Here is a 24690-nt window from a genome sequence, read left to right as displayed (position 1 = left end):
TGGGGCATCTTAAGTCATTTGCTCTAGAATATTTAATTTCTGACTTCTGCCCATAGTATTTTCAATATTGAGTCAATACAAAATAAAAATCAACTATTTAATCACAACTAGCAGACATGATTTCTGAAAAATAATTATAAGTTATCATAAGACTGCATAATGTTTACTCATATGACTGAAGCAAGTAAACTCCACAGCCTCAAAATCCAGACATTTAAATTCCGACCACCCAATTATTTAGCAAATCAGTCTTTTGTGAGTCATTTGAGAACATTTTTAAAAAAGAAATTAGAATAAATATTACTAGGAAGTAGAAAATCATTTAATTCAAAAAATCTACGAAACTGAAACCAAATTTTTAAAGTATGTTTAACAATAGGGTTGAGAGCTTGTCTACCTATTCTGGAGAACGAAAACGGAAGGGGAGCTCCTAATAAAGAAGCTAACAAAAACCCCATTACTGAATTTTCCTCCAACTGTAACCATGAAGGGTGATCTTGGTCATCTATATCATAAATCCAAAAAGTAACATAACGAATATTAATTGCCCAATAATAAAATCTAAAGTTTGGTAAGGTCAGTCCTCCATCTTTTTTTGGTTTTTGCAATAAAAGTTTATTCACTCTAGAGCTTTTATTATTCTAAACATAAGACAAAATCAGAGACTCTATTTTATCAAAAACTGTTTTTGGAACAAAAGAGGGAACTGCTTGAAATATATATAGAAATTTTGGTAGAATAACCATTTTTATAGCATTTATTCGACCTATCAATGACATCGACATAGGTGCCACCATTTAGAAAGCGCCTGTTGAGTATATTCAACTAAAGGGGAGCAATTATACCTATATAGGTCTTTAAAATTTTTAGTAATTTTGATACCAAGGTAAGTGAAATGGTTTTTGGCAATATTAAAAGGCATTTGATCATAATAATCGAATAATTATTAATAGGAAAAATTCACTTTTATGTAAATTAAGTTTATATCCAGAAAAAATACCAAATTCCATAAATATAGATAACATAAAAGGAATAGATTTCCTAGGATTTGAAATGTAAACTAATAAATCATCCGCGTATAACAAAACCTTATGTAATTTATCCCCTCTCTTAATACCCTGCACAGAATTAGAATCCCTAAGAGCAATAGCAAGTGGGTTCTAAAGCCAAATTAAATAATAAAGGACTAAGGGGACAACCCAGACGGGTACCTCTATATAATCTAAAATAAGGAGACTTTTGATTTTAAGTTATAACCGCAGCTAAATCACGGGCATGATAAATCAATTTAATCCAGGAAATAAATCCTTTTCTTTTTTAAACCATCAACTTTGGATAAGGCTTTTTTAATATGGAAAATTAAGGGAATAAAAACTTTTTTAGATTTGTTTTTACAGGACTGTTTAATGTCCTTTTCACAATTAATGGATAAATATGATATCTCTAATACACATTTTTTCAGATATTTACAGGTTAGGAATTTTTTACGGGATTTTTTACCGAATTACCCCTTGGCCTGCTCTTTAAATTTGGCTTATGTTATTTTTCAGCTTAAACCTTTTCAAAAACGATTAATAGCTATCATTTATAAACAGTTAATGAATGCTTGCATGTCACCTAATGATAGGGTTCAACGCATCTGGGAAGTAGAACTTCAACATTCATTTTCAGACAATGGGGTAAAATTTATTATCTAGTCAATAATTCATCTATCTGCGCACGCCATACCTTAATTCAGTTTAAGATAGTACACAGGGCCTGTATGTCCAAAGATAAATTGACGCATATCTTTCCTAATATAAGCCCTATTTGTGACAGATGTAACGCAGAAGTGGCTACTCTAACTCATATATTTTGGTCATGTGTAAGCTTAAACAATTTTTGGAGGGATGTGTTTGAAATATTATCTAAAGTTATAGATGTGGATGTTTAATCTAATTCACTTACAGCAATTTTTGGGATTATTCCAGAGGAAGCAAGCAAAGTGTCTGCTTTCGCTCAACATGTGATAGCCTTTTCAACTTTACTGACTAGGAGAGCTATTTTGCTACACTGGAAAGAATCTAACCCACCTACTGTTTTCTATTGGCTCTCCTCCATTATGTCATGACTAAGCTTGGAGACAGTTAGAAGCCGGACATTTGATACATCCTTTAATTTTGAACAAGTCTGGCGACCCTTTATTCAATATTTTCACATGATTTAATTTATTTTTTATCTTTCTTTATTCTCTTTTGGGAAAACCTTTATCCATGAAGGTTTGGAGATGACTGGAAGGATGGTTTTTTTTCTCTCTTTTTAAAATTTTTTTATCCTCAATTGGACTGCCCAATCTTTCTTTTTCTTTCTCTTTTTTTTGTTTCAGTTTAGTTAATGGGTTTTTTTTTCCCTTTATCAAATAAAATTTCCAATCTTTTTTTATGATCGCTATGAGGAGTTGTTTTTTTTAACCATTGTATATATAACAGCATAACATTTTACCTATCTGATTTTGACATTATATACTTTGTTTTTTTTTTATTGCGGTTTATATGTCTTTTATATTATCTGTTTGCTAAACTCGTCCTCTGATTTGTATATTCTTTATTTGAAAATCAATAAAAAGATTGAAAAATGAAAATGAGAACATTTTTCCTATGTTTAAGATAAATATATTTATAAAAGGAACCTGTTAAGATACAAAATTTAAATTACCTTTCTGTAACGCGATCCCGCTGTTTCTTCTTTGGTTTCTCTTTATAATATAGCTTTTTTTTAGTGTGACCAGCTTCCTCTTGTAGATCACCAGCTAACAAAAACATGAGTTAACATCACAGATATTCTATCACATACACACAAACAAAATTCGCAGCAAAACCAGCACTCTTACATTTCTTGGACTCGTTATCTTCACCCTCAGCAGTTTCTTTTTTCTCCTTTACAGGGTTTTCACTTGAATCTTTATCCTCAATACTCTAAATATAAAGAATAGTTTAAATGATACAATTATAAACTATCCCAAGTTGTTACAAAACTATATTGATTCAAGTAGGTAATTATGGAAATTTTTGGTGCAGAAGTGAACTGGCATCTCCTGGAGGTTGCTTTAAAACTACCATAATTTTCTCTAGAACTTGCCAAACTTTACCATAACTAATAATAATAATGTCAAACTAAATTTCTCCTCTAATCTATCTAAGAATCAAAGGTAAACTAATTTTACTAGAACATCCCACTACCTTTAAGTTGCAAATCAGATGTTTGAAGGAGCACTCTCTACATGCCCCAATAAGTGCAGAACGAACAATTTTCATTAAGCTGGACACCATCCAGGACAAAACAGCCCATTTAATTGACTCTACATCAATTCTTTAAACATTAGTTACCACACCAGCAGTAAAAGGATAACATTTTGAAAATCCATGACCTCAAACAAACTTAAGGGCAATAAGATCATGGAAGATCCTGACATGCAGGTTTCTCTCCAGGCGGTATACCAACATGCCTTGGAAATATAGGCCCTTCATCATCACTGAGTTTAATCCCTCAAACTCCCTTCCCAGTAGCACTGTGGATGCCCCTTCACCTAAAGGTCTGCAATGGCTGAAGGTGACTGTTAGCCACTACTTTTTCATAAGGACTATAATTGTTACCCCTTGCTAGTAATGCCCTTTAGCACTTTATCATGTCTAATAATACACAGAAAAAGCAGTGAACCTGTGACCAGGTTGCTAAAGAAAGTATTCAAAATATTCCATCCTTGTTCTTAAAAGAACATTAATTGCATAAAAATATCAAATTTGTATCCACTCAGATCAGTCATTTTTACATGTAATGCATCAAGTAGTACTAACAATAGAGCACATGGACTTTCTGAACAATGAATTTTAAACTGGTTTGAGAGCTCTCCAGATGTATCCCTGGAAACCCAAACCATTGGGACACTGAAACCATTACCATGCTGTATTCTCAAGAATTCCACAAATACTCACAGCGCATGCATCACCAGCAGTAGTATCTTCAACATCACCTCCATCATCTTTCTCCTTTTCTTCTGAAAAGACAATTAATATACTAATCAATATTTGCTACCTAAATAAAAACTGGAATGGCAAAAAAAATCATAAGAATGTAAAGAGCTAGTTCATTGGAAAATGAATAATTCTCTCAACAGAAAATTTGCTTGAATTCTTAAGTAAGGAAGGAAAAAAGGACCACTGTAATATTAATTTTTCTTAAATGTTGTAGAACAGCAAAAAAAAGAGCACATAATGAACTACCTGTTTCAAAATGAAATCCAAGACTATCTGGCCAGGAAGATATCCTGGGTGTAGTTTAACAAGCTGTGAAATGTTTTAAGTAAAAAGTACAGGTCCATAATGTTTATTTGGCAAATGCACTACACAACCTAGAACATCCCCAAGTTCCAACCTTGATATACAATACATACATATAAAAAGTCCTAAAAGACAGAATCTAGTCCCAGAGAGGTAGAGATAGTTATTGTTCCAACTCCTGCCTGATCAGTCCTACTGGGAAGTGCTACATAAAAAATGGTTATTGTCATATTTAGTATGTTTTGATTAGCTCTTCCACAGATGAATAAGTTACTTAAACTCCTCATCTAGAATGACAATTAAGTCAAAAAGGAAGAAGGTGCAATATTCTTTTTTAAAAAATTACCTTCTTCACTGTCTGAATAATCTGACTGGTCTGTTCTTGATACTTTGAAGTCTGGTTCATCATTGCTTCCAGTTGATTGCTTCCTCTTCATTCCACCTATTACTCCACCTCTACCTCTCCTCTGTCACAAAGATATTATAGTATTGGTCAACATTTCCCTTTGATTCTGTTAGCTAAAAGAGATCATGTTCCTCAAGTGCACAGAGCACAAATAGTTCACATCACTTTGATACATTTCCAATTCTAGCAGAAGCTCAAAACAAGAAGCTAATCTCTTTCTACGACTCAGAGGAGACCATGTTTCAATTCTAATGTTTTTACACATTTAATCACATCAAAAGTTTTGTGTTCAATACTACGTGTAGCTCTGTCATTCATTGGTTTACGATAATGGTTGAACACACCCAAGCACTTAAATGAAAATTAACTGAAGTGTACAAACCCTATACAGAAGGTGGAGTAGTGAATGTTAAACCTTCTAAACTCTACATGCACACACTGATTTTTCCAATGAAACAGATGCAATACAAGAAATAGAAACCAAATTTAAAGAACAACCACCTCGCTATTTAGATCCTGTTATTTATCCTGTGTACAAACAGCAATTCTCATTGCTAATACTCTAAATGGTTTGAATTCTATATCCAGAACTTTTAAGCTGGGATAAGGGACAGGTTCTCCCAAAACTACAGACAGCACCTATAAATGGTCTATTTGGATATTCCAATCCATTCAATACTTTTGACTGTTTCAACTAATCTTTATATTTTACTTCTAAGCAATTAAGGACCAGCAAGGGACTGCATCAGACACTTGAAATGTGACTTCTTTGTGCTTCTTATGAAACTCACCCAAGTGAATGCTTTAGCCTATGACGTTACAAAATTTAAAAAGTATTTTACTTACACCTCTAATTCGATTCCAGTCTCTCCTTTGCTGTCCGACACCTCTAAACTGTTTTCCCATTCCTTGTGTGCCATAACCAGAGAAGAGCGAAGGGAGATTCCTAGGTTGGGCAGCATAGCCCCTGCCACCCATTCCAAATGACATCTCATTCCAGTATGCAGACAGTCGCTCAGAACTTGATGATGAGAAAGAGTCGTTCCGGTAAGGTCTGTTATTTGGAACCCAGTCTCTAGACCAGTTCTGACTCCGAAACTTGCCAAAGCCATCACGTCCTCTGTAACGGAAATGATCCCTGCGGTTCCTGGGGGAGTAGTTAAAGTGGTCAAATCGACCTCCATAGGAATCATTATGACGAGGTTCATATTCACTGTAATCGAAGCCTGATCTGAACAGATCATGATTATCCAGTGAAGACCTGGATTCGTAGGACTCAAAAGGTGCAAACCTGAAAAAGAGCCGCACAGCAGGCAAGGAATCTAGTCAGTAAGTAAAAATTCAAACAACAATAACGGTGTTTTGCATTTAAAAACAAACAATATTTCCTAATTTAGCAACAGACTATGGTAATGGACAGACCAGTGATAATTAAGCTATTACCAATTTAAGAGCCTCATTATTGACTCTGACCTTCCCCCAAAGTTAATACATAAATGGTTTTAACCCACTTACACATGCACTCCCAACATGCAGATTATTCTTAATCCCTGAACCATGTGAGAACTAATAATGGTCAATACGTGGATGGAACCAGACTACACTTACCTCCACATTAACTGTCCTTACATTACTAATACTTTCTAATGACACAGTGGGAGTCCATTCAGCCCAAAGTCAATCATGTCTCTCAGGGCACTCCCATCAATCCTATTCCCCCACTTATATTCTCTCTAACCTATTCTCTCTTCCACGACAATCAATTCCACCCCAAGTATCTGACCACTCACCTACTTTGTTATATCTGATTAAAAACCGATCCGTGTCTTCACAGAGTCGCATAACACAGACACAGGCCCTCCAGCCCACTACTTACTTCAATGCCAGTCATTTTGCCCATCCACACTAATCCAAAATAGCATTTCCGGTATTGAATATATTCTCATGTTTGTTGGCAAGAATTCGGATTAGTAATTAAGCTTTTCTAAAGCCTTCCACTCTATATTTTTGATATGGGAGGAAATTGGTTCACCAGCAGAAAATCTATAAAATCACACAGAGATTAAGAAACTCCACACGGTCAATGAGCAATTACATACAGAATAAAAAGGGTTAAAACCTGACTGACTTGTTTGTAGCTTGACTAGTCACACTATGTGAATAATGTTGCAAGATAACTAATCGCGCCTTACTAAACTAACCGTAGGGTAGCTCAAGACACTGACGTAAGGAACAAAGGAGTGCTTGTTGCATGGGACAGCTGCTTTGTGTAACCACTGATCAAGGATGTCTGGCAATGTCATAACGAACGTTTAGCAAGCAGCCCTGGACAGTGCCCAGGGTTCACTTGGTTATATGAGAAGGACTCTGTAGATCAACTGAGCAATGCAAGCTTGCTAATAAACAGTATGTAATTTTAAGTAAACTGTATTTGACAATTATTCCCTAGGTCTGAATCTAAAATCCTCTGGTAGAGAGGCAGATCGACATCAACACCAGAAATCAAGATTGAAGTTGGGTTGTTGGAGTTGTGAATTAGCAGAAAAATCAGCTACCGATTCATTGCTGCCCTACTTTATGCTCTGTTTATTGCCAAGTGCGGTAATGAAACATTCTTCAGTAGAGGCACAAAGGAGTACAAGCAGCATCCAGTATTATTTTTTCCTTAACGTTCATCTCAATACCACATATTAACCTACAGCCTATCACTAAGAAATTCAATCTTGGTTCACTTTTATTTGACGAAAAAGTTTTTTTTTGTCCTGTAATATGCAAATAAATAATCACAACTTATTCTAGAAGAGCTTCTGATATTAAAATGGAAAATCAACTCCCAGACAAATCCTTCAAATTTCAAATTCAAAATAGACATCAAAGAAATGAAGAAACAACACAGTTCACTAAAATAATCAAAATGTTTTAAAATTTAGGAGTTAATTAAATTAATCCCTTCTATTCAGGGAACGTCATGGTGTGAATGCAAAGGTAACATTCAATTTAAAAGTTCCCACATACTTATTACTGTCACGTCACTATTTTAACACATGAAAAGCTTACACCTGAGACAATATACGACAAATATATAGAACTGATGACTTTAGAAAGGAAACTAATTAACAATCCAAATGCTTACCAACAAGCACGAGAATGTGTTTAGTACTAGAAATACTGTCTAATTCAGCCTGACAAAGTAATAGCTACCTAACAGCTTTAAGCATTAATCGTGTACATAATAAGTACAGTTTAATCAACAACTAAATCAAAGGCATATGAGATCCTGGACTTTATTAACTGCAGCATAGCATATAAGAACATAGCAGTTATGTTCAAAGACAAGAGAAAATCTGTAGATGGTGGAAATCCAAGCAACATACATAAAATGCTGGAGGAACTCAGCAGGCCAGGCAGCATCTATGGAAAAGAGTAAACAGTTGACATTTTTGTTTTGTGTGTGTTGCCTAGAGGTTTTCAAAACTTGTTACACCATAACTAGAATATGGTGTACACTGGTCACCACACTGTAAAAGAGATGTGTTTCTATAGGGAAGGTGCCGAAAAGATTAACCAGCATTGGATGGAACTTTCCTTAATGAGGAGACTGAACAGGCTGGCTTTGTTTTCCTTGTATACTCGATATTGATAGAAAAAATTATAACAAACAGGAGGATGAGTAGTGAAAAACTTTCCCCCTTAACAGGAATGTCTAAAGCCATGGAGATAGGTTTAAGGTGAAGAAGATTAGAGGTGATCCAGGAAAAAGTTTTTCCACTCCTAGTACACTTGTAATATGTAACACACTAACTACAGCCAATTATTCTAACAACATTTAAAAACAATCTTGAATTGCCAAAGCACAAAAGGTTATGGATCAAATGCTGGTAAATGAAATTTATAGAGATGGACACAATGGTTGGGTTAATGGCCTATTTCTCAAAAATCCCTTTAGCAAAATATTTCTAGTCTTTTAAATTCTCTTCTTCAAAGCACAGTGTTTGAATATTTTTAAAGTAGATAGGTTCTACCATGTGTAAATGGGGATGCAGAATCAATGTTACAATCAGATCAACCATACTTTATTAAATGGCCGAGCAGGTTTGTGGATCAGAGAGATCTATCCCTGCTCCTTATTTGTATGTTTGCATGATCTTTAAATTTCAAAATTTTCTCTTATCTCAAATCAGCACCCCCCCCCCATTCCATACTCAACTACTTAGTATAAAACTCTGTGTACAACCCAAGAAAGTTGAAGAAAAGGCAGCGAACATTTTCTACATGGACTTTAGCAACTCGTTTGACATAGTCTTGCATGGGAGGGTGGTCCAGAAGGTTAAGTCATTTGGTATTCAGGATGAAGTAGTCAATTGAATCCACAACAATTGGCTTTGCAGGAGAAGGCAGAAAGCGGTAAGAGATGGATGTCTCTCCAACTGGAGACCAGTGACGAGTGGTGTGCCACAGGGATCAGTGCTGGGTCCTTTGTTGTTTATCTTCTATATTAATGAATTAAATGATAATATTGTAAACTGGATCAAAAAATTTGCGGTAACACCAAGCACAGGGGCTTAGCGGACAAGGAGGAAGGTTATCAAAGCTTTCAGCATGATTTGGACCAGCTGGGAAAATGAGCTGAAAAATGGCAGCAGGAATTTAATGCAGACAAGCATAAGGTGTTGTATTTTGCAAATACAAACCAGGGTAAGATTTACAGAGCGAATGGTCGGGCTCTGATGTGTGCATTAAACAGATCCAGAGTTCTTTGAAAGTGGCATCACAGGTAGACAGGATCATAAGCGAGTTTATGGAACGCTGGCCTTCAAAAATCAGGGCATTTAGCACAGGATTTGGGATATTATGCTGAAATTGTATAAGATGTTGTTGAGGCCAAATTTGGAATATTGTATGCAGTTTTGTTCACCTACCTACAGGAAAAATATCAGTAAGATCGAAAGACTGCAGAGAAAATTAACAAAGATGTTGCTGGGACCTGAGGAACTGAGTTGTAGGGTAAGGTTGAACAAGTTAGGACCTCCTATTTCCTTGCAGCACAGGAAAATGAAGGGAGATCTTATAGAAGTATACAAAATTATAAGGAGTATAGATAGGGTGAACACATGTAGGCTTTTCCCCTCAGGTTAGGTGAGACTAGATTAGAGGTCGTAGTTTTGAAGTGAAAGATGAAATATTTAAGGAGAACCTGAAGGAAAGCATCTTCCCTCAGTGTGAGTGTTGAACAAGCTTCCAGCAGAAGTGATAGATGTGGGGTCAATTATAACATTTAAGAATTTTGGATAGTTACATGGGCTATGGAGGTGCAGGTAGATGGGGTTAGGCAGGAGACCTGCTTGGCATGGATTAGTTGGGCCAAGGGGCTCGCTATAGTGATTCAAACCCAAGGTAGGGTAAAACTCTGATGGTCTGCAATCCAACCACTCAGAGAAGCTAACGGCTCAGCATTTACTCACCACTAGAAGTTCTATCATTCTACCAGTTGGTAGGTTAATTGGTCACTGTAAACTGTCCCATGAATAGGTTCGGATTAAATCGGGGCGGCACAGCTCAAGGACTGGAGGGGCTTATTCCACACTGTATCTCAATAAATTCTCTGTCACTTACAAAGGCCGAAACACTGGTAATCTCCATCATTTAACTTATGGCAATTAGCACATCCAGCTGTATGCTATTTTCAGCCTGTTCTTTAATTAAATATCCATTGTGTTTAACATCAATATTACTACCTCAAATCCAGTGATACAGTAAATATTTGCCAAAAACCAATGAGTCAGTAATGAAGCACAGGCTGCTACAGTTCTCTGCTACTGAGATAAGATCAAGGATATTCCTTTGTCCATTATTACTTAAATCAACAGCACACTGCATGTATGGATGAAGCTACTTAGGATCTACTGGGAATCCTTCACCTGATAGTCACAACAATCCGATTGTTATGAGAGTCCTATTACTCCAAAACTAGAACAGCTGCATCTTGCTTTGATAAGCATGCATCAATTCAGCACAAGGTTTGTTTAATCCAATTGAACAATGATAATAAAACTGACTGATACGGAAAATATTTCTCTTCAACCAATTGAAAACTATGGATGTTGACCTATCCATAAAATTACCCCCAGAAGAGATACAATAAGACTAAAGCAGCTTGGAGCATATTGGCTGCAAGTAGTGATGGCCTCATGGTTCAATGAAGTAACAGTAAGTGTGACCAGAAACTAATCCAACAAGTATTTAAGTACCTGCACTCAAAGATAACTTATTTATCCTTAATGTCCATCACCAGAATCTCCATATAACAAAGAAAAATATGTAAACAAATAATAGGTCAAAAGGACATTAAGTGTTAACAATGCATCCACATTTGAAACAAAAAATGAAGGATAATGATCCACTGAATGCAATTAGAGGTCTAATCTGTGAAACTCAAAATAGCTAAACCAATATAGAGCAATAATCACCAACTAAATTAATCTTCTAACCAATACAAAGTCTTTGAAACTTTTGTAGATACCTTTCCTGCTCGTCACTGTCATGAGAAAGCAAATCTAACCGTTGGTTAATTTTAGCAACAATGGATTCAGAATTTTGATTGGCATTCCCTCTCTGAGAGTCCCATGATTTGCCACCATAGCCATAGTTTGATCCAGAGCTTTGTCCATAGTCATAGTTATAGTCATCGTAGCCTGAAGAGGAAATAAGAATGTACTGCAATGATAAGTCAAAGTTCTAGGGTTAAACAAGCTTGCAAGCCCTTCAAAGTTTGCAACTTAGTGTTAACAACACTTTACTTATGTTCAGAGTCAAATTAATTTATCACATGTACATACAGTGACGTGCCGTTTGTACTAACAACCAACACAACTTAAGGCAAGTGTTGCTGCACATTCCAGTGCGAATGTATGTACTGATATTATCAGTTCAAGAAATTATCAGCCAGATAATTCAAAGCTGGGAGCTATGAGACAATCATTGGGAATTTAAATGTTCGGCCATTGGAAAGGCCTGACGTGCAGGATGGTGCACGTCAATGATTAGGATGATGGAAGTTTGCAGATGATACAAAGATAGGTGGAGGGGCAAGTAGTTTTGGGATAGTAGAGAGGCTACAAAAGGACTTAGACAGAGTAGGAGAATGGGCAAAAAAGTGGCAGATGGAATACAGTTTTGGAAAGTGTATGTTCATGCACTTTGGCATAAGTGAAAGGGTTGACTATTTTCTAAATGTAAAGAAAATACAAAAACCTGATGTGGTGTTGTGCAGGATCCCCTAAAGGTTAATTTGCAGGTTGAGTCTGTGGTGAGGAAGGCAAAGGCATTCATTTCAAGAGGACTAGAATATAAAAGCAAGGATGTAATGTTGAGACTTTATAAAGCACTGGCGAGGCCTCACTAGCAGTATTGCGAGCAGTTTCAGGCCCCCAACTTAGAAACAAAGGAGGTTCACAAAAATTATTCCAAGATTAAATGGCTTGTCATATAAACATTTGATGGCTCTGGAACTGTATTCACTAGAGTTCAGAAGAATGAGGGGTAACCTTTGAAACCTATTGAATGGTGAAAGACCTTGGAAAAGTGGATGTGGCGAGGATGATTCCAGTGGTGGGAGAGTCAAGACCAGAGGACACAGACTCAGAATAGAAGGGTGATCTTTTAGAACAAATATGAGGAATTTCTTTATCCAGAGAGTGGTGAATCTGTCAAATTCACTGCCACAGGCTGCTGTGGAGGCCAAGTCTTTATGTATATTTAAGGCAGGAGAATAGGTTCTTGATTGGTCAGGGCATGAAGGAATTCAGGGGAGGGGGGGCAGGCAGGAGATTGTGGCTGAAAGGAAAAATGGACCAGCCATGATGAAATGGCGGAGCAGACTCGATGGGCCAAATGGCCTAATTCTGCTCCTATATCTTATGGTCTTATGGTATGGAAGGTGTACAAATTATCACACCTTGCAGGTAGATCTAGTTCTCTGCCATTTTCTATATGAAAGTCAATAGTAAATATTTTACCATCAGATAATCTATAAAAATGTACACTTATTTTGATATGGTAAAATATTCCAACAATATTTCAACTTTTGACTTTGTTTCCAAAATGAAATGTCACAAGTATTAAGTCCACCAAATGAACTAAATTCTCAATACCAGCCAATGAAGTAATTTTGAAGTATAGCGACTCATCGTGAGCCTTAAGGATGAGGTTCCTACTTCTACATGTGATAGCCTCCCATATACCAAATAAAAGAGAATCTACTATCCTTTGTGCACTATACCAATGTAACAGAAAACAAAGTGGTTGATTTCACATTTTAAAAAAAGAACAAGATTGCATTGCTTATCAATTAGTGGGAGGCTTCCCAGTACAGAATTTCTTGAGTCTTTCATATAGTCATCATTTATACATAAGCAGCAGGACAAACAATTAAGAAACAGGGACTTGAGTAGTGTGCACATCAGTCTTTCCCCCTCTGTCACTGATAGTACCTGCACCAGATGATTCAGTATCCCAATTTCCATATGAACCTGTAAAATGAAAGACTTGTATAAAATGTTCTGGTTTACTTCAGATTTTCTTTTTAAAAGTACAGCATTTATGAAGTAAAATTATGAAGCATAGAATGTAACAACAATCTACTAAAGTCGGTCACTAAATTTTGATCTGTAGTAATAGATGGCAGATGTAGCAGCCACAGGACAACCTCCACAATGTCCCAAAACATATTACAGTGAATAAAGTAATTCTGAAGTACACAACATACATTTGCAGTTTAGGGAACTCAACACCTTGGTTTTTTTGTCTGAGTTATTAATATTGGTCAAGAGTTAATATAGCATCCTTGATTTGTTTTATTAGTTTTTATGTCAAGACAAGAGAACATACAGGACTTCAACTAAAACCTCACTTGAAAATGGCAAATCCAGCAATTGCTTAGAATTGCACTCAATTGCAGCCTCAAGTTACCAGAATTAAACCCAAAACCTGCTGGTATTTGTGCATGTATGTAGGCTGACACTTTATTACTGGGCAACACCAAGTGCAAATTGAACTGCTGGAGGTAACATCACAGGTGGAGTTAAATAATGCCATGACACTATCTAATAACAATCTCAGTAGTTGTTCTCAGAGTATTGCCAATATTTATCACTCAGCCAGCAAAGGCCAATTTCTTCCAGATGTTTGCATACTTCTGCATGATACAGTATATTCTCCATAACATTTAATGTGCATTATATAATAATTCTAAATATCTTTCAAACAGAAGCACACATTTGGTAACTTATGTTTAGAGGAACCAACATATGAATCAACTTCTACACATGGGCATGGCTAAAGACATGCAAACCACTATCTTACTGCACTACAAAAAGTCATCTGCTCTTCTTCAGCCCCTCTCCGTTGAGGGTGACATGCTTTCAATCTCAATCTGTGTTCTGCTGAGGCCAATGGAGGGAAACAATGATGCAGTGGATGGATAGGTAGGATGGGAAATAGCACATCCCTTCCAAGGTTTTTCTTGGTTTCAGTATGGCCCAGAAAGAACTTGAGATGTAAACATGGGTTGCTCCTCCATTTTCAACTTACATTTTCTTGATCACTGGGGATGTTAAACTTTTTTCTGGGAAGAATATTGTTGACTCTATTCTGTCCAGCTCATGTAATAAAAGCCTTGAAAGTGGGTATGTTGCATTATACCTGTATGTATAATTTATATTTTCATTTATATTTATCATTATTATTGTTATGAGCAGAGAGACAACATCTGCCGGAAGTAAATTCCTTGTATGTGCATAGGTACTTGGCGATTAAAGTCTGATTCTGATTCTGATGTTGGCCTTGTTCTCATACCATGCAAGTGGAATCAGAGGTGTTGGTAATATCTCTCCCAGCTACACACTTTTACTTCAGATGCATACTGAAGGATCAATGCCAACCAGGGAACCACAATCTCTTACTATGATGAGATCTTGGTTTTCCAACACTATGTCAATTTTTCAAAGAGGGGGACATTCTGCACACCAAGATTCTTACTTGTGCATCAGATAGGGCACCATCAATGACAGGAAACCATTGTGGGGTTATTACCCTCTTGAAAAAAGCTATACTTAACATATTTACCATTCACTGTTAGTTCACAGGCAACATCTTGTCCAAAAAGTCTAAGTGATACACAACACAAATCATTAAATACTATTATCACAGCAGTACATACTCTCTTGCTCTCAATTCTTAGCCATTTCACGAGGTTTGTATTGAAGATGATGAACAGTTTAAATGCTTGCTGTTGCACACAAAAGTCAGATGGCTCTCAAAAGGAAATTGCCTGAGACACTTTCATGCACCTTTTGAAACTGTGATAAAATTATTTAAAGATTCAAATGTTTCATTCAGTAACCAACTTAAGAATATTAGACATGGCACTGCTTTTTTATCAGAATTAGTCACAAAGTTTAATGGAATCAATCTTCATTTGCAATGAAATGTGAATCAGTCTTCTTCACATTTCTGTCCAAGTTAATCCTAGTTGTGCATCGTTGCCATTACGACCTTTTCCCATTTCCAAGCCTTGCTGAGTTGGAAGATAAAGAAAGAATGCCAGGTGCTGATCTTCAAGTATACTGTGCCCACCTGGATGAGCTGCATAAAAACATGTCAGAGAGATTTCAAGACCTTCCCTCGGGTCCAAATTCCAGATTGGGTAATAAATCCATTCCTGAACACTTGTAAAGAGGAATTAACAGGAAGAACAGAGGGAGAACTGATCTCACTACAAAATTACTTTGAGCTGAAGCCAAGGTTCAAAAAATCATATCAAGACTTTTGGTTGCAGAAAGACATCTCTGAACGCCATCCTGCACTGATGGAAAAAGTCAAGATGTAATTTAATGGAGTGTGGTTTCAGTGCAGTAACCCAACTTCTTTCAAAGCAACCAAACAGACTACAATCTACTGAACTTGGAGATTTGAGACTCCTGAGTGACATTCAGCCTGATGTTGAGAAGCCGCTATCATTGCATCAAGCCCATCCATCGAATTGAAAGGTAGAAAAACAATGAAGTAGTGAATAGTTGGACTACTAATGTACACTCTAAATTGTTGGTGAAATTGGATTTACTGGAACTAAAGAAACAATTCTATTTGGAGCTTTAAATAGATTTCAGTATGTCTTTGCATTTATGTATCTCTGCTTTGAATTTGCAATTCCTACTTCCTTGTGCATCACAAATCAAAATTCTTTATAGTTTGTATGTAATGGCTGTAAAGGGACAGGGAGGTTCTGGGGATGTAGCCTGGGAGCCAAAGGGGCAGTAACCCAAAAATTCTGCAGTAAGTTCTTCTCATCACCAAACTACCAATCTGCAGTAAAAACAGAAGCTAACAGAAATACTCAGCAGGTCGGGTATCATCTTTGGGGAATGGAACAGGGCCAACGTTTTAGGTAGAAAATCCTTGTCTGGTTGGTTAAGCCCATCAACACTACTGGGGCATAGCCAACCAACCGACAGTGGCTCGCTAGAGTCCTCTGTACTGGACCAGTCTTTCAGGTTGTCCCCTGGTGTAGCCCATCTTCAAAGATCCTTCCTCTCCTAAGTATTAGCTCTTTGGAGCTTCAGTTGGCGTTTCTGTAGCTTTGAATTTTTTATGGGATGGGGTTGCTAGCCCCATATCCAACCCTCCTCCTTTCGCAGACGGGCTTGGGACCGTCCATGGCGGAGTTCGAAAATCCTTGGTCAGATCCGGAATGTTGCGGCCGCTGGACGTGGGGGAACCGCATTTCCTCTGGGAATCAGGGTGGGTGGGAAAGGGGGCGAACTGCAACACGTCGTCCCACTGAAGAGGCGCCATTTTGTGAGGGAGGAGCGGAGTGAGCCTCCGGGGAAAATACGACACCCACCGCAGCCGAACTACCAGTAGTTTGCCAGCATGTGCCAGGGCCGCACTCGGCCAGAGATGGCTTCGGATGGGGGGGGGGGGGGGGGAGAACAAATACATCAGAACCAGCAGCCAAAACGAAAGGTCTTTGGTATCCGTGCACTCAACTGAAAATTGACATGCGGACTAGCCAATCACGTGGCAGGAGATCCTCCACTGACATTAGCCGCAGCCAATCAGTGGCAGCATTGGGTTTGAAGCGAATGAATTCTTGCCTAACCTACAACAACAGAAAAAAAAAACTACCGCTTGGGGGATTTATTTTACCTGGTCTTCATATCAACTACACGGCATATCAAATCTTATGAGGCGCCTATCAAGACTCGATTCACTGACCTGAATAACGACCATCCATTTTGTTTGGGTTCGGAGAGAAGTCCCCACCGGGGTCCAGCGGGCTGCCACTCACCCGGATGTACCACTAGCTGCTGCCCATTGGTCAGGACTGAGGCATGTGGGCGGGTCTCAGGACGCAATGCAAGTTCAATGATCAGCGGCACGATACCAAGTCCATCATTCTGGTTGAGATTTATCATGGGTGCTTCTGTGTAAACTGACTAGATCTGTTGGGGGCCATACTGTGACTGTTCCCTCTGTGAAGTTTGCGCTACTGAACGTGCCGTGCACAAATGCAAAGGTTTCTTTGCATTTAATATATTTCTTTCCGTATATCTTTAATGATGAATAAAATCTGTTTGAAATAACAAAGACTAGCGGACACCTGAAAGGCAATGATGCGTTGGTTTTAAAGATATGAATTGAGCATGAATATAACGTGTTTTGCACAGCGTATTCCTTGGTGCTTTTTTTTATCATGAATAAAAGTTTTTTTTAAAAAATAAGACTAATGGACAGATTAACATAAATACAGTGTCCTGATGGAAAAGTCGAATATTTATTTCTCTCCATAGCTGCTGTCTGACTTGCTGAGTTCTTCCAGGCATCTGCAGAATCTCTTGTGTTTGACGGGCATACTGTTCATCTAATTTTGTCTTTCCACGCTAAATTTAAAATCAAAAGTGAATAGATTTATTTGGACTAGATGTCCTTATATTTAGGCGTGCTAGCAGGAAGGGTTTAAACCTCTTTAAAAACATTTCCCCTAGATTTCCAGCATCTGCTATTTCTTTTGATTACTGAATTTGGTACATTACTTAAGGGGAAAACTCTGATTTTCATATCATGCAAACATATGTTATGGAATGATTTCACAGTAGATTAGAATATCTTAAAATACAGGAGGAACTCAGTGGGTCAGGTAGCATCTATTGGAGGGAAGTGAACAGCAGATGTTTCAAGTTGACCCTTCATCTGCACCGAGCCATGGTTTTCATATGAATAGAAAAGATGCTATCTCACATCTAGTGATAAATTTTTGATTCTGAACAAGACTATGGCAGGACACCTTTTATCATCTACCCCCTTCCTTTCACCCCTGAAGAAGGGTCTCAACCCGAGCAAGACGTCCACTGTTTATTCACTTCCACAGATGCTGCCTGACCTGTCAAGTGGCTCCAGCATTTTGTGTGTGTTGCTTTGGATTTCCAGCAACTGCAGATATTCTCATCGTTTCAAACTGAAGAATTTGCATATTCTTCCACATGGCCACTGCAAGTTGCAGCAAAGTTCCTCGTTTAGACAATGATATAATCTTAATAGACTTGAGAGCCCATAAATAGATCAACGGAATGAAGGCCATCATCCTCGACCTCGAAGGATAGCCACGACGATGACGAATCTTAATAGACTGTGCCTTGTTCTTGGATTCCCATGCTTATCTCTCTGGTGAATCAGTGTTGATTACAAGCTCAAGCTCCAGACATTTAGTGGGTTAGGGTTCAAGTGGGTCTCTGCTGAATTTAGTTTTTGCAGAACTATAGTTTAGGTTGGATTTGTGATCATGGTTGTGGTTATCTGTTAATGCAATAATATGCTCTAGAGTGGTCATGATCCCAGCATAGCAATCAGGTAATTTTCTGCTTTGTGTTAAACTTGACAAGCCTAAGTTCCATTCAAATGGTCAAATACTACAGAGCTAACCATCTAGCAACTAACCACAACTTTGTTGAGCTACATATTTGGAGTAGACACATCTAATGCACCAAGGTAGTATCAAGCTGTTCAGATTTTGTCAAGAACACCAAATAATGACTTCTATGTTACTTCTCTTATCCCATTAAGTGTGGTATCATGAACACCATAAAGGGTGCGACTGTTACAAACTCAGCCATCTGGCACAAGGTTTTGTATTAATAGACAATCACAACAACATGCAAACAGTTTGGACAAGTGTTGAAAGATTTTAGACATGGGTAAGATGGCAATTTGCTGATTTAGAATGGTAAGAAGTTTCTTCTAAATTAATTCAGGAACCATAATCACTTCACCTGATGTAGTTATCATTTCAACACAATGTAACTGTGACCAATCCTAGTAAAAGCCTACGATGGGGTTGTCCAGTCCCAAAGTCAGTCACATTGATCACCTTTCAAAACCCTCTCTCCCAGGGTCAGATGGCCAAGATATCCTGCTCTATGGAAGGATCAGAAGTACAGTTAAAGCCTAAGTTCTGGGATGTTGATCTAGGAGAGAACACTGAGCTTGGTTCACTTATCCTTTCAGTGAAATTGGGGGTTTCAGTGATTGGTTTCAAGTTCCTTGCTGTAGGTAGTGGAGGTCTTAAGTGTATGGTGGACAGGGATTACTACTACAGTAAAACCATTACTTTGTGCTGTCTGCAGTCTTAATTTTCCTCAATCAACTAAAAGCTGTACTAGCACATCAGGAGCAAAAGTATAATTATGTTAAAGGTAAATATGAAAACAATATAATCACGCAGTCAGATAATGAGATGAAGTTCCCACTTGCTTCAAAACGGCAACAATTATACCAGTGCCTAAGAAGAATAATGTGAACTGCCTTAATGACTATCACCCGGTAGCACTCACATCTACAGTGATCAAATGCTTTGAGAGGTTGGTCACTACTAGACTGAACTCCTGCCTCAGCAAGGACCTGGACTCATTGCAATTTGCCTATTGCCACAATAGGTCAACAGCAGATGCAATCTCAATGGCTCTCCACACAGCTTTAGACCACCTAGACAACACAAACACCTACGACAGGATGCTGTTCATTGACTATAGCTCAGCATTTAATACCATCATTTCCATAATTCTGATTGAGAAGTTGCAGAACCTGGGCCTCTCTACCTCCCTCTGCAATTCGATCCTCGACTTCCTAATTTCACACCACATGCCAGTGACAATAGACCTGATTCTGAATAACCAATTAACAAGGAATGTAGGCTAAGTTGAAATATGTTCATTTGCACATTGATATTTCCTGACCTAAATACAGATTAAAATAATCTATTTAAATAACCTACTTTTCCATTTTCCTCCAAAGATTTATAACTTGATGCCTATTTACACCATCCCCATGCCCACAGTACAGAGCTTTGTGGTATATGCATATTTAGAAATTTTATTCTAAGTTTCCTCATTCAAACCATCAGTGATCGGTGAAACGATTCCCCACGACATCCCATTCCTGTCACACAAAAAATCTGTTATTCCTTCTCTTTCTTGTTTGTCAATCAATTTTCAATCCATTGCAACTACATCCCAATCCCATGCAGTTTAATTTTGTACACCAACCTATTTAAAGATTAAAATGAGATTTATTTGTCACATGTACATCAAAACATTGCTACAATAACCAACATTGTCTGAGGATTGTGTTGAGCAGCCCACAGGTGTTGCCAACAGCATACCCACAACTCACCAACCCTGACTATACAACTTTGGAATCTGGTAGGAATTGGGACACCCAGAGGAAACTCATGTCGCCACGGGATGAATGTACATACTCCTTACGTACAGCGGCAGGAATTGAACTCTGATTGATGATTGCTGGTACTGTAAAGCGATGCGCTAACCACTATCTATTGTGCTGCCCTATAATGTGGAGCTTTATCAAAGGTCATCATCAAGATCCAAATAGTTCTTTGCTTCCTATTCTACAATGACTGTGACTATGTATGAAGAGTCCTATTATAGTATCCTTTTTACTAGAGTTTATCACTTTTCCTACTAATCTTAGTTTATACTGTCCATAGTTTCTAGTTTTCTTTCTCCTTTCCTCTTTAATAATGACGTTACATTTTCCATCTTCCAAAATGCAGGGACCACCACATTACCCATAAAATTTTAGAACATGAAAAAAAATGCATCACTAATTTTATGGCTGCCTGTGGATTTAATATAATCAGCTCCATCGTTTTGTCCAGCACTATTTTCTTACACTAATTCCCTTTAGTTCCTTCTTTCAGTGGAATCATTTTCCTAGCATTTCGGGACAGTTATAGTGTTCTTTTTAATGAAAGTTATTTCTTTGTTACACATCGTTGGGGCGCCACAGTAGTGTAGTGACTAGCGTGATGCTATTACAGTCCAGGGCATTCCGCAATTCAATTCTGGCACTGCCAGTAAGGAGTTTCTACATTCTCCCTGTGAGTTTCTTCCCAGTCCAAAGATGAACCAGTTGGTGGGTCATTGTACATTGTCCTGTAATTAGGCGAGTGTTAAACTGGTGACTTGCTGGGTGATGTGCCTCATTTTGGCTGGAAGGCCTGTTCCACATTGTATCTTTAAATAAATAACAAATTCTTCCACTTTTGTCTTCACTAGTCTTTTTTCTATCTTCATAGTTGTAGTTTTTAACCTTGTGCTTTCATGCACTTTGCAAGTTTACTCTCATACTTTTCTTGCTCTCCTAATCAATTTCCTGGTCCTATAAAATGGGGAAATGTGGAAATGGTACATTTTGGCAACAAAAAAATATAGTTGCTAATCTAACTGGAAAGGGTTTGTAGAGATTCGAGGTGCAGAGAAATCTAGAATCTGGAAATTCTGAATCATACAGCACAAAAGCAGGTCATTTGGTCAGTACCTACCATTAAGTATTCCTCATCAACTCCCCTCAGATTCTACCTCACTTTTACACTGTTACGAAGGATGAACAACTTTGATGGGCAGGAGGGTGCAGAGTTGCCCATGCCCCCCTTTTGGAGAATCGCAAACCGTTACTATTTCGATGCTGCTAACAAGGAGAGTAAGAGAGATAAAAGAAAACATGCCAGGACAGCTGTTACTGATAACAGCTCATGAGAGAGAATGAGAGAGAGACACAGATAAGAGGTAAACAAGTTGGAACATCTGCTACTGATAAGAGAGGAGAGGAGCCATTGATTTACTGTTATTGTCTTTTGGAGAAGGATTGTTTACTTGGTACTATTCTATTCGTTGAAATTCCTCAGTGGACAGCTGGAGTGGGCTGATTTGATGGGCTAAGTCATTCAAACCTGATTGACACTTGAGACCCCGTGAGTGGGGATAAAAGTGAGGTCTGGGGTGACACCCTTCAGATGCACCAGGAGACACATTAGTGAGCATCAGACACCCACGAGAAAGTGTGGGGCATCGGGGACCGAACGAAGGATCGGTAAATTTTAACTCACAGTGTTTATAGCGAGGCCAGTGGGGGCTTGTGTGTGTGTCCACCCTTGCCTGGGTGACGAGTCCACCACGGAAGAATGGTCTAGCTAAAGGACGGAGGGGTCATACTTGAATGGCCACAGCAACAACACATCGACAGATCAAGATCGTAAAGGAAGGTTTGCAAGACAATTGCTGTTACTGTATGCGCTCTCTCTCCAACAATCACAACACATCGACCAACAACTACCTCAGCCTGTATGAACTGAACTTTATATTTCCATGTGACAATTCATTATCCCCTAGACAACGATAGAGCTGGTTTATTATTGATTACTATTATACCCACACTTTTAGGTTTAGTATTGCTAACGTATATTATCTGTGTATTTGCATTTATATTGTTTTGTATATTTTTACTAATAAACACTGTTGAAAATAGTACCAACAGACTCCAACGGACACTTCTATCTTTGCTGGTAAGACACCAGTTACGGGGTACGTAACAAATTGGGGCCTCGTCTTGAGATTTGATACCAAATTGGGGGGGGGGGGGGCAGTGAATCGGGCTGTACATCCAGACTTTGATCTGGTTGCGTGGGTAACCAGACGGGAAACCAGCAAAGATGGATATAGACAGATTTTTAGCAAATCCGACTTTGAAGGCGCTAGAGGATGCCACAAAGACGGACTTGGTGAATATTGCGAAAGGTTTAAATATCACAGAGGTGAAGTCGTCAATGAAAAAGTGGGAGATACAGAGGACCATAGCCCAGTATTATATATCCAAGGATGTGTTCACACCTGATGCATTGGATCTGTTCCCGGAAAAGAAACCTGTTGTTGGGATGGTTCAGTTGGAGTTGGAAAAATTAAGGTTGGACGCGGAACAGAAGAAAAGGGAGTATGAGCTCCAGCTAAGGGAGTTAGAGACGAAAAGGGAGGAGGAAAGAGCTGAAAAGGAGAGGGAGCATAAACTTAGGTTAAAACAGCTGGAAGCAGAGGAAAAGGAAAAGGAGAAACCGAGGCAGCATGAGCTGGACATGGAGAAGTTAAAGCAACAGGGAAGAGTCCAAGGAGCAGACCGAGAGGAGAAGTTTAATGTTAGTAGGGAGTTTAAGTTAGTACCTCCGTTCGAGGAGACAGATGTTGACAGTTACTTCTTGCATTTTGAAGAGGTGGCAGTGAATCAGAAGTGGCCCAGAGATCAGTGGGTGGCGTTGTTACAAAGTGTATTAAAAGGGAAGGCTCAACGGGTATATGCGGCGTTGTCCGAGGAGGAGTCTGAGAATTATGAGGAAGTAAAACAGGCTATCCTTTGGGCCTACGAGTTGGTACCTGAGGCATATAGACAAAAGTTCAGAGATTTAAAGAAAGTGTGGAGTCAGACGTATGCAGAGTTTGCCTATGAGAAGGGTGTGCTCTAGGATCGCTGGTGTGCAGCAGAAAGGGTGGAGGTGGATTTCCATCGTTTCAGAGAGTTAATTCTGATTGAGGAATTTAAAGGTTGTGTTTCGGAGGATATCCGGATGTATTTGAACGAGAAGCCGAATAAGTCCATATCCGAATTTGCCAGGTTCGCAGATGAATATGCCCTAACCCACAAGGCAAAGTTTTCCTCAAATAAGAGTTACCAGAAAGGTAGTAGGGATGGTAAAGAAAGTCCACCGGCTAAGGTAGAGAATAAGCTGGGAGTTAGTGGTAAAGGTAAGGAGGAAGACAAGCAGGCTAGCAGGAAAGTTCCTGGCTTGACCTGTTATAATTGTGGAAAGGTTGGTCATATTGCATCTAAGTGTTTTGCTCCGAAGAAGGAGACAGGAAAAGGGAAAGCAGCAGTCCCTACAAGGTGTATTGAGTCAATCAGCAAATCGACGAGAAAGGCCAAGGTAGATAAAATACGAGAGGGACGTGAGAAATTTATTTCAGAAGGGACAGTGTCTGTGAAAGAGGGAGAAACCCCAGTTCCAGTGCGGATCTGGAGAGATACTGGGTCTGATCAGTCATTAATCCTAAGTAAGGTACTAGATTTTGGTCCTGAGACTGGAGAGGTAGTTTTGAGAGGCATAGGAAAAGGGACAGAAGCTGTGCCTTTGCATGGGATCATTTTAAAATGTGACCTGGTATCTGGACCAGTTGAAATAGGGGTGCGGTCAGAATTACCGAGAGACGACGTGGACGTCGTGAGGTGGGGTCAGCAGTGAAACTGACAAGCAAGCCTGTGAGTGCTGAGGACCCGCCCCTGGATTCTAAGATCTATCCGGCATGCGCGATCACTCGCAGCATGTCAAGAAAGGCGGCTGAGAAAGAGGGCAGTTTAAATGAGTCCAGTGTTGATTTGGCTGAGACGTTTTTACCGACCCTGTACCAAGAGGAGTTAGGGGATGGTGCAATGGAAAATAGAGAGGTAGAAAAGAGTAAAAGAGAAGAGGTAGACCTACCCTTAGCAAGAAGAGAATTTATAAAAGAGCAGGAACGTGACGAGGAACTGGTGGCATTGAGAGAGTCAGTTCTTTCTGAGACACAGATGAAGAAA

General features: G+C 38.6%; 1 protein-coding gene across 3 annotated transcripts in view; it reads right to left on the bottom strand.

Annotated features, from left to right (window-relative positions):
• The window catches only part of LOC140740143 (A-kinase anchor protein 8-like), a 34651-nt gene extending 17572 nt beyond the window's left edge, over positions 1–17079 (bottom strand). For 2 of the 3 annotated variants that reach the window (XM_073069085.1, XM_073069087.1), the window contains exons 1-8: positions 16996–17079; positions 13212–13250; positions 11243–11414; positions 5569–6013; positions 4663–4783; positions 3972–4033; positions 2870–2954; positions 2695–2788 (exon numbers count right to left, since the gene is read on the bottom strand). In XM_073069085.1, coding sequence (XP_072925186.1) covers positions 2695–2788; positions 2870–2954; positions 3972–4033; positions 4663–4783; positions 5569–6013; positions 11243–11414; positions 13212–13250; positions 16996–17014 — 1037 coding nt within the window. In that variant the 5' untranslated portion in view covers positions 17015–17079. The remainder of the gene's footprint in view (positions 1–2694; positions 2789–2869; positions 2955–3971; positions 4034–4662; positions 4784–5568; positions 6014–11242; positions 11415–13211; positions 13251–16995) is intronic. The other variant, XM_073069086.1, reaches the window with a different exon arrangement.
• Between the last annotated feature and the right edge of the window lie 7611 nt (positions 17080–24690).

Source organism: Hemitrygon akajei, chromosome 16 (assembly GCF_048418815.1).
Source record: "Hemitrygon akajei chromosome 16, sHemAka1.3, whole genome shotgun sequence".
NCBI classification, from domain to species: domain Eukaryota; kingdom Metazoa; phylum Chordata; class Chondrichthyes; order Myliobatiformes; family Dasyatidae; genus Hemitrygon; species Hemitrygon akajei.
Note: the sequence above shows the minus strand (reverse complement) of the source record. Positions and strands in the feature narration are given on the sequence as shown.